Here is a 15,513-nt window from a genome sequence, read left to right as displayed (position 1 = left end):
CTAAATCGAAATTCCGCTTCAAGCAGTCACTAGAATTTAACTTTCTCCTTCAAATGCAACAAGTTTCATCAAAATCAGTCTAGGGGTTATCTCATAAAAACGTTTTTGCGTTTTACATGTATTTGAATAGGCCGCGTCGGAGTTGGGCCCGAGCTAAAGCTTCCTCTTAAGCGTTCTCTGAAAGCCTAACTCACGCGGAAAAAGATCGTGGGTAACATCGACCTGACCGCTTCCAGCCTTTCGAGAAATTACGATGAATGGCACGGCTCCGTGAGCATGTTCCTTGCGGCCAGACGACTGTCGATATTTATTCACATCGTTTTTCCTAAGGCAATCCGTTCAAAGTTGAAATGTCAATGTAGCAACGAACGTGCGCTGCCGAAAGCGTGCTTGGTCACAGAAACGATGCACGATTGAATAATAGGGCAGATATAGCGAAGTTGAACTGCTCGGCAGCTTCTTACGGGGCCGCGCCAGCCAAGGGCGGCAATACTGACGTCACAGGCGCATGTTTTTGTCGGGTTCCGCTTTAAGAAAGAGATAATACTACAAATGCAGTGTCACTCGTTCTTGTCTCGAGGATTTAAACACGGGTTTTAATGCTCTCCACACCGCGTTTGTTTACAAGAGTAGGCGTAAGCTGGAAAATGTTCACTCACACCCGAAAACACACAAACACCCTCGCACGCACACATACGCTCTCTCTTTCTCTCGCACGAGCACACACTCTTCCTCATCAGCACTCACACGCTCTCTACATCGCACGCAAAATATAACCATGCGTACACAAACGCGCACACTTTTGTCCGCAGGCATGTATGATGAAAGACGAATACGCACGGTCGCACACGTGCACAATCACACGCAGCCATGCATGCGCCGCAAGCACGCAAGTGCACGCACACATGCACTAACAAGCAGATTCAGGCATGCACACACACCGCGAACGCTCACACACGCATGCACGCACTCGCGTGCAAGCATATGCTAATATGGAGGTACTAGCACGCGCACACACTCTCCCCTCGCACGCACACACACGCACAGTCTCTCTCTCCCTCGCGCATGCACTCGCTCTTTATCCCTCACACACACACACACTTTCTGTCTCCCCCGCACACAAACGCACTCTCCCTCACACGCACGTACTCTCTCTCTATCCGTCGCACGCACGCACACACACACACACACATACACACACACTATACGCACGCACAGGCATCCATGCGCACACAAACACGCACACATTTGTTCCCAATCGTACATGCTGAAATTCGAAAACACGTTGGCACGCATACACGTTCACACGCGGGCACGCATGCACCGCAAACGCGCGCACACGCGCACGCACACACGCCGCGAACGCTCACACACGTATACTCCCACTCGCGCGCATGCAAACGCAAATACGGAGGCACACGCCCGCACAATCATACACACAGCGCACAGGCGCATACAACCATACCCAGGCGCGCTCAAGACATGCACACGCATAACCACTCTGTACCATCTCGGCTGCTTCTCAAAAACTTGCGCGTGCTAACAGGCTGCATGACACTCCCTCTGCCATTACCTTGGCCACGGCGGCCGCATTTCGATGGGGGTGAAATGCGAAAACACCCGTGTACTCAGATTTAGGTACACGTTAAAAAACCCCAGGTGACTCAAATCTCCTGAGTACCCAACTACGGCGTGCCTCATGATCAGAAAGTGGTTTCGGAACGTAAGACCCCATAATTGAATTACCATTACCTTCTCAATGCCAACTGTAATAAAACGCTTTATGGTTTAAATTTGGCGCTTCTTCAAGTCATTGTGCCCTCTGGCGGGAGGGTGCAAAACGATTTCCTTCTGTAGTGGGACTTCACCGATGCAGTCTGACCTGTTTTATCTGCTTTAACGCACCACGAATGTTCTGACTAAGGGCCAAAATCCATATGTTGTTAGAAGGGGCTATCCTCTTGTTGTAGTCAATTGAAACGTTTTGACCCTCAGCCGATATTCTAAAATATAATTTTGAAAAAAAGAATTCCTCATTGAGTTACACTTGTGCGTTGCTGTGAAGTTCCGAAGGGCAATGTCCAGAATTCCTGGGCATGAGTACACGGGTGTTTTCGCATTTCGCCCCCATCGAAATGCGGCCGCCGTGGCCGGGATTCGAGCCCGCGACCTTGTGCTCAGCAGACTTCGAGTTGTTACGCCGTTATTTGGGACCCTACATGACCATCCGACGCATTGGTGCACTGGACAATAAAGTCGTACCAGACGGCATTTGGCTATCACAGCGGCACCGCTCACGACCTGAAATGGTCCATATTGTGCGACTTAAGCCGTTCCACGAGCGCAAATGATCTCTCAGAGATCGCATAGCTAAAACTTGGACTTTGTTGCTTTGAACTTGGTTTCTTTGTTGTTTTGTTACTTTTATACAGCGAAGCTGGTAAAGTCGACTTTCGCCAGGATCGTGTCCGTGTGTTAAGAGGAAGCTTTAGCTCGAATGCTCCTATCTAAATACATGTGAAAGGAGAATTTGTTTTTCTCGGCAACCGCTGCACCAAATTTGACGAGGTTTCTTGCATTTAAAAGACAAACTTAAAATCTAGTGTCTGTTCGTTTTGAATGTTTCAGTTAGGTCATTAATCTTTTATTAAAAATTGGCAAACATCAAAAATTTTCAAAAAACGAAGCTCTCAAGTTTAGAACTCTATAACTCAACCACTAAAAATGATAATACAATTCTATGAATTGCATATAATAGTACATCTAAAGTGGACAAAATTGATATGTTGCACATGAATATAAAAACATTTAATGATAGGGAAATACAACTTTTGCAAAACCGTTGCAGCCAACGTAACAAATTCACGTAAGATGTAAAATGACATATTGAATTTGTCCGCTTTGAATGATCTAATGGATTCCGTTTACAGAACCGCGATATCAGTTCTTGGTACAGAGCTATTAATTTGTCAACTTGGTGCTTCTACTTTTTTCAGACGGTCAAATATTTGAAAATTGTTTTAAGAAGATTCAAGCCCTAAATCAAAATTCCAGTCACTAGAATTCACTTTCTCCTTCAAATGCAACAAGTTTCATCAAAATCAGTCTAGGGGTTATCTCATAAAAACGTTTTTGCGTTTTACATGTATTTGAATAGGCCGCGTCGGAGTTGGGCCCGAGCTAAAGCTTCCTCTTAACACAAATCATCCGTGTTGGCTCCAGCGTCGTCTTCTTCCACAGCTGGCTCGTTGGTGCCCTCGGCACGACCGCGCGAACGCTCTCGTGCCGCTCTCGCGTTCGTCGAGGTCATTATATATAAGTAAATGATTCATTCATCTGAACAATTATTTAATTAAGTGATTTATTAGCACAAAGACTTAACCAGTTTAACAGCGAAGCTATTAAGGGCTAGTTCCCCCAGGATCGTGTGCCTGCGTCGATCACGGAGATAGCGCAATGCAGCAGTATGGTCGATCAGGCGGTACCTGTCAACAAAGCAAGACCCTCAGCAGAGCCCTAATGGCGCACTGCAGTCACAACCGTGTCCCGCGGATTGTTTGACCACGTCGGCATCAACCTCCGTGGCCCGCTTCCATAGAGCGGCTGCGGAAACCAGTGTACTATTTTCGGCCAGGATCACCTGACTCGCTATGCCGAGAGTCCGTTCTTACCCACCACGGCCGCGTGCGAGGTAGCGATGTTCATTCTTCGTAACTTTGTCCTTCACCAAGGTGCTCCTCGAGAACTAATCAACATTAGCAATTATGTATTTTCGCAACAAGCACCACAATTCCTCCTTCAAAAGAGCAAGATTATTCAATGGAAATTGACCGCGCATGACCTTCAAACGAACGGTCTCACGGAGTGGTCCAACCGAACACTCGGCGACGTGCTCAGCATGTATATCTTGTCAAACCCCACCAACTGTGACACCGTGGTCCCCTTCGTTACGTTCGTGTATAACACTGGAACGCAAGCGACCATTGATTTTACAGCGGAGCTGTATGTGGCTTATGTACCGCAAATATTTTAGTGCCCGCACGCAATACCTATCATCACGAATGGCTCATACCCCCTTAAGCAAGCGAAAAGTACAATGGCTCATAGCCTCAAAGGGCAGAGGCTACAAATGCTTAGCAAATTGAAGCGAAGAGTGATTAAATTCTTTCAAATCACGCATTACCATGCAGAACAGCATGTTAAAAACTGGCCTCATCAATGGCCCTTAATGAAGAAATAAAAAGGAAACAGCTCAATCTAGAATTTGAATGCGTACTATGTTTTGGTGCGCCAGAAAATTCCACCACTTTGTTCTGCTTGAGCGTGAAGCCCTGCGATTGTATGGTGGATTACCCAAATTTGTTCGTGATAACGCATTGCATCAAGAATTCAGATTTCCCTCCCTACTGTGCAGATTTTTTTTGCTGAGGTGCAAACATTGTTAGATAGGTGCGAGACCCCTATTAGAATATTAGGAAACGTATTCAGTTCCAAGTCTGCATAATTCTTCGCGGTATACTGGCCCCGCTTTCATATACCATAGCTGGTCTTTGTACAAACATTGATTAGTCCATTAAACCTAACTATTTGGGAAGTGCCACGTGCTTTGGATGTGTGAGAGAGTCCACAAATCAACTATGATATCTACCCAAGCAATGTAAACTCTTTCTCATAATATAATAAATGGACCATTACAAGACCATTTATTGAGCTTAGCTATAAATGCGGTAAATGCAAGACTCCCCGCAGTGTTAAGAAAAATCTGCAATTGCGATTTTCGCTCCTGCTCTAAACTGGTAATTCTCCGTCAGGATTCTAGAGTACTTATCCATATTTCTGGCTGAATTTCTAGATGTAGCATTACCTCTAGGCAAACTAAATTCATCAATATCGACTGTAGTCACAATAGCGGATCCTTTATGTACATCGCTCACAACAGGTGGTGGCACTAACCTTTTACGTACAATTCATCTTCTAGTGCGTGCCCACCTAAATCATGTTAGTTTGGGTGCCCGAGCGTAAAGAATATGATTCATGGACGAAATGGCTGGCAGTCTCGCGAGAGCAGCTCTCAATGGCCCTTGTTATGATTGACCTATGTTTTCCAAGAAGCCATCGACTACCACACCTGACGATGAAGAGATTCCCCACCAGGAACACGCACCTGTCACGGTTGCTGTTCACGTCTCATCGTTCACTTCGCTTCACGACAGAAACATCGCCCTCCTGACCATCATGAAGAGGCCTCTAAACAATGACAAGGTTATCATCTAGAACTCCCGGGGACAAGTGATGGAGACAAGTGCACAACGTATCCGAGCAGCACCATGAATACAGGTGCACAACGTATGCGAGGAGCACGGGGAAGACTGGCGAAGAATTATCCAAGGAGCACGGGGAAGACAGGTCGACAACATATCCAAGGAGGAAGGGGAAGGCAGATGAACAACTTTCCCGAGGAGCATGGTGAAGACAGGTGCACAACGTTTCCGAGGAGCACGGGGAAGACAGGTGAACAACGTGTCCCATGAGCACAGAGAATACAGGTGAACAACGTATCGAAAAAGCACGTGGAAAACAAGTGAACAACGTATCCGAGGAGCTCCATGAAGACAGGTGAACAACGTATACGAGGAGCACGATGAATACTGGTGCACAGCGTATCCTTCGAGCACGGGGAAGACAGGTGAACAATTATCCAAGGAGCACGGCAAAGACAGGTGCACAACGTTTCTGCAGAGCACAGGGAACACAGGTGAACAATGCGTCTGAGAAGCACGAGGAAGAGAGGGGAACAATGTATCCAAGGAGCAAGAGGAAGACAGGTGCACAGCGTATCCGAGGAGCACGGCGAAGACAGGTGAACAATTATCCGAGGAGCACGGGGAAGACAGATGAACAACGTATTCAATGAGCACAATATCGACCTGTGCACAACGTATCCGCGGAGCACGGGATATACAGGCGAGCAATAATCCAAGGAGCGCAGGGAAGACAGGTGAACAACATATTCATGGAGCACGGGGAAGACAGGTGAACAAGCTAACCGAGGAGCACCGTGAAGACAGGTGCACAAAGTATTCGAGGAGCACAGGAAAGACAGGTTCACAACGTACCCGAACAGCACGTGGAATTCCGGTGAGGGGGTACTTAAGGCCGTCCTGGCCCCCGTGTCAAATCAGAAGCGCTCGATACTCGGAAGAGTCACAACCCTGTATCCATAGAGTGAGTACATTCTTTTCTACTTTTTTTCAACATCACGATGCCCGGCTTCGTCGCCGTTTCTTGATTCTTGCGGTGAAGACCCACTTCACCCGGCCGAGAACGTATAAACTGCTTGGCAGCAATGGGATATTCCGCCATTCATCCTTGCATCAGCAGAAATGTGAACACTTGATTACCTTTGAGAATCTGCGAAATTTTAGCTCATGTGTTTTCTAAAACTACAAATTAGTTTCCGCAGTGCAGGAAGCTGTAGAAAGCTTCCTTACGTGACAGCAGGGTATGAAACTCTTCGTTCGCTATTGAGCATGGATTTAAGCAAACAGAAAAAGGCAAGGTTGTTATTATGATGTGAACAGCTCGGAATTGAGGTCGGAAAAAGTTAGAGAAAGCCGCAGGTCATTGACGCGTTTGAGAAGTGCGGGGCTCTTGAGGACCAAATTTCAGAACTATGGGAAGATATATAGAAAAGATATGAGGAAGCTGAACAGCACGCTGCAAAGGAAAGGCAAAGAGCTGCAGAAACAGAGGAAAGAGAGCACCAGATAGCTGATGAAAGAGCAGCTGCAGAAAGAAAGGAACGAGAGCAGCAGAAAGCTGCAGAAGAAATACAGAGAGCTCACGAATTAAAGCTAAACGAACTAGACGTGCAGCGTGATCGGGCTATGCAATCAGTAAATAACATCTGAATAAATCGAAGAGATTCTCGTGAAGCAGGAGTAAAAATAAAGGATCTCATGCCATCGTGCAAGGTGAACGATTACACGGGAATATTTCTCGTTACTTCTGAGCGAACCTTCTACAAAAGTGGGTTGGCACTAGAAAGTTGTTCACCACAGATTCTGACCTTTCTTCCTGGCAAAGCAACTGAAATAATTGCAAGGCTAATGAGAGACGACGCAAATGACTATGAGAAAGTAAAATCTGTGTTGCTGAGCAACTATCAGCTCTCAGCGAAGGCTTTCCACCGTCCTTTTCGGGAGACAGCTAGATTGCCGAGCGAGTCTTCTTCACATCTCACTTATAAGGTGAAGGACAATTTCATTGAATGTCTAAAAGGGGAAGATGCGTTCGTTTGTCACGACAAGGTTGTGGAGTTAATCTGCATGGAGCAGTACTATGGGTCCCTGTGGGGAGAGTTGCGCCTGTGGATTCAAGATAGGTCGGGTGAAAAAGACTTGGAACGTACTGCAGTGATAGGAGATGGCTTCGCAGTACGTCGCGAATCAGCGAAAACCCGTGTCGGGCCACTCACTAAATTGAGCCAAGAGAAAAACAGGCGTCGCCTTCACCACAAAAAAGCTTGAGGTGGGACAAAAGACGTGCAGCCCGATACTTCAAGACAGAATAACACTGCAGTAAAAGACGAAAGAAAAACAGCAAAAAACGTGTGAGGCTAGAAAACCTGTCGTATATTTCCGTTGCCTGGACACCTTGCGATCGGCTGTCACAAGCCTCGAATTGTTTTTCTTTCGTGAAAGACCACGATGAGAACTTGGCCATCTTAGAACCCTACCTTCGTGGCCTTGTAGTAAATGGAAAGTGGTGTAAAATACTTAGGGACTCAGCTGCGACAATGGACATTTTCGATTCTGCGTTTGTGAAACCTGAGGATTTTACCGGGGCATATTCGGGGATCCGGTAGGTAGTCGAGAAGAATAGTGTTGGCTTGCCCATAGCCAGCGTAAAAATTGCACGGCCATTTGGACCATTGCTGATTGAAGCAGCAGTATCACCAAATTGGTCGAAACACTATCCCTTCTTATTTTGAAATCGCTCGCAAATGATGTTGAAGAAAGGGGCCTGAGTTTTGTCGGCCATACGCTCCAAGCTCTCACGCGCGGCAGAGATCGCGGCGGACATAAACCACGGCAACGAAGCCAAAAATATCCCTCGTGACAGAGACATTCAAAAAGCACAGCACACTGCTAGTGAAAACAGTGAAAAAAGCGCTAGCGAGGAGGTATCCGGGTCAGTGTGAATACCGCAGCACAGACTAGCAGAGGAAGTATGGACTAATTTGGCAGTGAAACATTCGGAGAGCTCTTTACACCTCCTGAAGCTTCTTACAGAAGGAATCGCGACGGAAAAAGAGAGCAATTACGTCGCGAAAGTAGAAACAAGGGCTATTCTGAAGGACGTTCCTTGCGGAGACGAGACCAGTTTAAACAGCCCCAAAGGTTCAAGGAGGCGCTGAAAAACTTCCTCGTTCCTTCGCACTTCGGCGACTTACCAGAATCGTGCAAAGGAGGGGAGAATGCGAGGGTGGTCCAGCAGGGTAGAAACCTAATGCTCGGGAACTTCAGAGGCGCCTTAGGTGACCGCCTGACATGACAAAAATTGGTTCAACACTGCGAGATCAAGCGAGCCAAGTATTCGGCTCAGCGACAGATAGAGAAAGTCGCTACACCGCAGTCCGTAAGACAAGAAAACAGGTCATCACGCAGAACTTTAAATGGCTCATTGTGGAGGGTCAGAAAACGAAGGCTTCGCCGAACAACAAGTCAGAACATGCTTCTGCGAGAAGGATTGCGTGTGAAAGGTCCAACCGGGCATATATATGCGTGTACGAACAGGACCAGTCTGACAGTTACTCCAGTAGAATGCGCCGCGAGCGTGAGGGAAAAAGGAGTCTAGCAATTCTTCCCACGTTTACGGCCTCCTCTTCACTGACGAAAAAAGCAAGCCGCGGGCACACAAAGTGGCAGACTACGACATAGGGCAGCGTATGCCTGCCACCCTTTACTGCTTTCGGCGAGGCCCGAAGGCTTTCTTGGCCGTGATTCAATCCAGTGCGCCTTAAGAGGTAATAATAGTAGGTAGTATTTAAGAGGTACTAATTCTAGCAATAGCCTTAAATCCACCTTTATGTCGCTCATTTTTCATCGCCAATGTATACTGTCAGTTATTGGATCACAGCCCAGAGCCTCTGTATAGTGTAATTTCTATTAGCTAGAATGATGTCATATTGGCGAGTGATTTCAACTCCTATCATCTGACAAGGCGCTTAAAGAGATACGTACGATGCTCAACTGTAGCATTGGTCTCAGGACAATAATCTCTTCTGTCAAAATTCAGGTCGTCCCGCTTTTGCTAGAAATTTAGCTACGTCTCCTCTAGATTTCACTTTCTCAGCTTCAGATCTTTGCGTATCCTCTTGGTCGACGGTTGACTATGGCGCAAATAGTGACCAGATTCTGGTTCTTTTTGAGATCATGTGCGTAGTAGCATTCTTAGTGTTTCATGCGCGAACATACATAAATTATAGTAAATTCGAAAGTAATTAGCGATCATCATTGGCAACCCTATCTGAAGCGCATTCTAGGAATTAAGCATTTGTTCACTCTTGGAGTACTACCGTAGAAAAGCTGAATTTCAGGTTCACTTGGCTAAAGATAAATTCTATTCGCGCTGGTGGAATGATTACTGCTCGCGGGATTATGAAAGAAGGATAGGCGCCTGGAAGCAATGGTAACATAAGCTATGCCCAAAAAATTGGTCAGACTTTAAATCTCCTGCAGTTATATATAAACGTACTACATCAGAAGCAAAATATAAATACGATATAAAGCATTTAGATTTTCTTCCCAAATATAATAACATACCGGCGCTAAACGGTTTTCCTAGAACAAGTAAAATGATTACGTTGCTGGTAAACGTCGAATCTAAAGTATTACCCGACATGCCATGATAGATTCATTAGAAGTTCAAGCTATGAGGCCGGATCATCGGTTTTCTTCTAATATTCGCCCCGCTTCATTTATTTTCCCTATAGATTGGTATCTTAAGGATATATCTGTCGATGTATTGCCAAATGTCTTACAGAAAATTCCGACTGCAGCTCCAGGCATTGATCAAGTCACTTCGGCAATGTTCAAAATTTCATATAAAGAGTCACAAGCAATCTACCAAACATAATAAAGTATTCTAGCAGAGGAGCTTCGATTCCACCAGAATGGATTATTTCATAATATATACCGTTACCAAAAAACCGGGAGACGGCTATACTTCAGACAACATCAACCTCAAAGTAATCGCCCTTGCATTACACTTTGTTAAGTTGATATAAAAATCCTTACATGTACGCGTTATGAATATTATTATTACGAGAACATTTCTTAGTCAATGTCAAATTGGATTCAGGCATGGGTGCTGTATGTGGCAGGTGCATATTGACACGTGTACTTATCTTTATTGGGCGACCACGTTTCGCCGCTTAACAACTGTAATCGCACAGCGCGGGACGCGCCTGCATGTATCCGACGTTTCTGGAAAGTTATCGATGCTTCTACCCGGCTGTCTGCTGTCGCCGAACCTTGTGTTATCTGATTTCATCGCGTAACGCGAATGATGTAGAACTTTGTGGAAGGCACGCGGGTCCGAACGATTAGTCTGGAACATTCGACGACTCCTCTATAAAAGCCGACGCGCTTGACCCGCAGATCAGATTTTCGACGATCGCCGACTGTGTTCGCCGCTTTCGTTGTGCTATAAGTGTAGCTTGTTTTGTGGGCACAGGTTCGCCCAATAAAAATCTAGTTTTGCCTTTCACAGTATTGTTACTGTGTTCTTAACGTCACCACCACGTGACATTATTATTATTATTATTATTATTATTATATGCATTCCTCTGGGGAAAGTGCTTTGCGCTAACGGGGACGAGTAAGGCTAACCAGGAATGAAGGGAGATTCTGCCCTGTCTTCGTTCCGGGCTACTGTTCCCCATTTCTTCCTTAGTCTAAGGTTCAGAGCACAAGGAGATTGAACGTGCACCAATTAGCTCGTATAATCACTGCATATATGCCTGAAAAATAAGAGCATGTGTCAAAAAATAAGTTTTCTTCCAGGGGTGATGTATCTCGTTATAAATTTTATCTACGCGCTATCAGCGGGTGGAATATCTTTTCCTCCCATGTTATTTCCTATTTATGATATCTGATATCATGTTTTCTATCGCTCTTCCTCGGCTTAATCGTTACTTTGTTTTTATTTCCTTGTGATGTCGCCCTGCTGTAATGCCTGTACAGGCGATGCAGTCACATAAAATTATAAATTATCACTTCGTAAAATATTTAATGAAATATTTATGGCAATTAGTATTAAAATAAATATAGAAAATGAGTAATAAAATCACCTGTCCGAGTCTGCTACCGCCAAAGCAACACGGTCCATTTCTGACAAAATACAAGTAAACCATCAGCACACAACATTCCTGCTTTTAATTTTTGACTAGAATACATCTATGTTCACCGCAGTCATCTGGTCGAAGTTGTTACTAGCGAATTGCACATGAACGAATTTTCATGGGAGACCAGAAGACTGCCTTTCTCCAACGATCCTTACACTTTGACAACGCTTCTTGTAATTATAACGCGCCTACTTGCGCTAAACGTCTGCAACATAATATAGTAGTTGTAAAGAACATGCATCCCTGTAGGTATGCTTGTTTTGTGAAAGGGCACTAGCGTGCAAAGGCTCATTTCTTTACCGGTTGGTTAAAGACACCACATAAAACTGTGTATGAAACCCGCATACCTAACGCTTTGGCCGTTTAGGGAAAATTACGCTCTCCAGATGGTGAAATACACTTTGCCCAAATGTTTGAACACCGCATTGTACGAGTGGTTGCAAGCTTTATGCTACTCTGTCCTCTACGAATTTCTTGTAAGTTCGAATAGGTTTTCGTTCATTGTTTGTGTTTTGTTCTCCAGCTTCGCGGTGCATGATGCTGCACTGCTTCTTTATGTTTAACGCAATTATGATATTGCTTTCAAGCTTCCCGTTCCTTTCTGTGCTCGGAAAACTTATCCTGAGCTAGACAAGAATTGATTGTTTCACGTTTTTTTCATTTTCCCCCCAGTTTTCCTTTATCTACTAGATTTGCCAGAATCGCGATGACTATTATATGCCTCTGTTGAGCTGAACCTATTTCCAGAGTTTATTGTGATATTTTGAATTTTTTCTCTTGATGCTATATGTTGGTGTCGCGTCAATCAGAAATCGAGTCTTGCTGCTTCCTCAGGGGACTCCAGTTTTTTATGTGAAAAAACTGAAATAACTATTCTAGTTTACTGATTCATTCGCTGAACTTCCTTGATCCCTGTCAGAAATATTTGTATCGTGAAGATCCAATCAACAAATCTTCTTTAAATACATGACTCTTTATTTTCTCGCAAAATAATTTTTTGTCATTCTGCAGGTAATCCTAAATGGCCTTATTCCCCTCAAATAGGAAACCTTATGCCGTTGCAAAGAGCCCCATATGTAAGACCTTAGTTTAAAAATCCTGCAGCGTAAACAACGCCTGTACGACATTCATAATCATTCAAAAATAAAAGGGATATAGACAACATTGTTCCAGGTGAAGCCACAAAAAAAGAACGCATTTTGTGTAGTTTCCCGCTCACTGTAAACCTAGGAAGGAGCTTAAAAGGGTGCTGGTTTGGGTTAGTTGGTTTTCCATGAAATAACGGAAAGGGTGCCTGAATAACTAAAAATGTTAGTTAAAAGGGTGATTCATGGTCTGGGCCAGTTATTTTTCCAAACGGCTTGTCTTCGTTTTTCTGTGGCCCCTATAGCTTCGCGATGCACCATACAGCCTCTAGAAAGGAGCGGGCGAGTTGCATTAAAGATACACAAACTCAAAAAAGTGAAATCACTAATGGTGAATGGTGTTTATTAAACAAGATAGTGGGCTTAATTTTCCGGCGAATAAATCTTTGGAAGCCGGCGTGCCTTGAGCACGTATGAGATGAGAAACGGGGCTGGAATACTGATTTATTGCTGTTATTTCGTGTTATGTTATTTTAGGCCGGGCTTTGCACATTTACCCAAGAAATGGCACGCGCCTTAGTGATGCCATAAAAGTGAACTTAGTTTTAGTATGACATTACGTATTACTTCCGTATAGAGAAAGAGCAGCAAGGGCTAGAATTATTGTGGCCTTACACAAGCTTTTACTCCTGTTGGTATTCGACAGGCCGGTAGAACTTTTTTTGTTAGAGTTAACCTAAACTATATTCAATCATAATTGACGTATAATTTGCGTACATTTGGAAACATAGATTTTTTATATCAACCTACATATTTACCTTACTAACCTAAGTTCAAAGAAAAACAATACACACGCCTAAATTTCACCAGAAAACTTGCATAATAAATACAGATAAGGCAACATTATGACTACTAGGAAAAGTTATGATTATACGAAATTAGTTGAGACAGCGAGGGAAAGATGGTGTAACAAAATAAATTTTACGGTCGCCAATATTTAGTACAGACGTATGGGCTAGCCATTATTCGTGACCCGTCAAGCTGTAAGGTGTGCCTAGTTTATAAAATAAAGCGTAAACTAATTGAACGTGGTGAATATTATTTATTTCTTTCGCTCTTTCTATTTCTCCGCAGGAAAACGTTCACATGTATGCTAAAGAATAGGATGAACGTTCAATGTACCGACTCGGGCCACAATTTCCCTCTTCTGCTAATAAATGATTGTACCAGACAAGACACTTGCAGTTACCCTTATAAATTGCGCTGTATGGATGGTCGCGTGCTTTATGTTACTCATGTTTCTTCTGCTTTATAGTGTTGTAGAGGTATACTCTATAAACTGTTTTTACCTAACTAATAATATGGTGAGCCCTAATGAAGGGCTATATAATGAAAATTTATATTTTTTTGCAATATTAACCTGCCGTTTTTTCTGCGACAGACGAAGACATGATTCAGAGCCTGGAGCCTTACAAAAATATAGTTGACGACGCTGTCAAGGAGGTCGTTGGTTCGACTAAGGTACTGCTGGAAGCTAACGACAAACTTTGCCGTTATAAGGAGTGTAATGCAGTCAACCTTATGGCTGATGCTTTCTTCGACTACTATACAAATAGAGACACTGTGGTGGATAATGCATGGTCCATTGTTAACGCGGCCGTCCTGAACGGAGGAATTGCAAGAGATTCAGTTGAACTGACACGTGAGTAAGGTTTTTCAATATATATTGATACTTTTACCTAGTTACTTTAGACTTGTTCAGACAAGATACCACAATGCAATAGGCTGTAATACATTATCGGGGTTTGCTACGAAAAATTACTGCGATTAAATATATCCGCGTCTGCTTGCAAATCTTGCCAATAGCTAAGTGCTACCACTTCTGTGGATCAATATTCGACGACATGAATAATCAGGGGTGATTTAGAGCTAGATGACAAGTAAATGGCTTCAAGTCTCAGATGCTTGATTTAAACAACATTCACCACATTGAAAATCGTTTATTTATTTATTTTTTTATTTATTTATTTAGTCATACTGTTGGCCCGGAGGCCGTTACAGGGGTGGGGTACAGCACAGAAAATGAAAAACATAATGTACATTATACACAATGCACGCAAATTATACATAAAACACTCTTTTTGAGCATACATTCATAAAAAGAACCAGGAAACTAGTAACAGCACAAATACAAAAGCAATATGCAGAGACAATAAACACAATCTGTGTTATTCTAACAGAGATTGTGTGTGATTGTGTAACACAGAGCTCACTCGACCGTCATCTTTCTTCGTAGAGAACCAGAGTGCATTATAATTGTTATAGTGCCAAAAATTAAATATATATATATATATATATATATATATATATATATATATATATATATATATATATATATATATTGTCACGGCTCACTTGAGACAAAGGCGGAGAGCAGTATTTAATCTAGACAATTAGAACAAGCGTTCAGTTTAAGCTTCTTCTCTAGCACCCTCGCTTGCACACACGAGGTCCTCGTCTTCATCGTCAACGATGTTGGGCACAGGTGACGTCGCCGCATTTGCCCCCCTCCATAAGGAGCATCGTCCCGATGCTCGGCGGGTAGCGTCCGGTGTCCAGCAAACCAGAGAGTGTCCATGTCATTAAGAAAAATACGCTTTCATGCGCACCACGTGCACAGTCTCAGGCTGGTTCCTTGGGCGCCTCGAGCAGGATGGGCTGTCAGGAACGACTTCATAGTTGACGTCGCTAAGGCGTCGTAGAACCTTGTACGGTCCGAAGTATCGGCGCAGAAGTTTCTCCGCGAGGCCTCGGCGGCGAACTGGAGCCCAAACTCAGCCTCTTGCCCGGGCTCGTAGATGACGCATCAATGGTGTTGATTGTAACGTCGGGCATCACGGTTTTGCTGGCTAGCTATGCGAACGCGCGCTAGCTCTCTTGCTTATTCGGCGCGCTCTGTAAAACCTGCGGCGTCAGCCTCGGAATCGCTGGAATCATGATTAAGCATAGCATCCAGCA

The 15,513-nt window shown here is 44.1% G+C and overlaps 1 protein-coding gene across 3 annotated transcripts in view; it reads left to right on the top strand.

Moving 5' to 3' along the window:
* LOC142590722 (protein 5NUC-like) overlaps positions 1–15,513 on the top strand; it is a 190,049-nt gene that overhangs the window by 108,375 nt on the left and 66,161 nt on the right. For all 3 annotated transcript variants that reach the window (XM_075703150.1, XM_075703152.1, XM_075703151.1), the window contains one exon: positions 13,937–14,197. In XM_075703150.1, the coding sequence (XP_075559265.1) occupies positions 13,937–14,197 (261 nt within the window). The remainder of the gene's footprint in view (positions 1–13,936; positions 14,198–15,513) is intronic.

The sequence above is a fragment of the Dermacentor variabilis genome, chromosome 8 (assembly GCF_050947875.1).
Source record: "Dermacentor variabilis isolate Ectoservices chromosome 8, ASM5094787v1, whole genome shotgun sequence".
Lineage (NCBI taxonomy): Eukaryota > Metazoa > Arthropoda > Arachnida > Ixodida > Ixodidae > Dermacentor > Dermacentor variabilis.
Note: the sequence above shows the minus strand (reverse complement) of the source record. Positions and strands in the feature narration are given on the sequence as shown.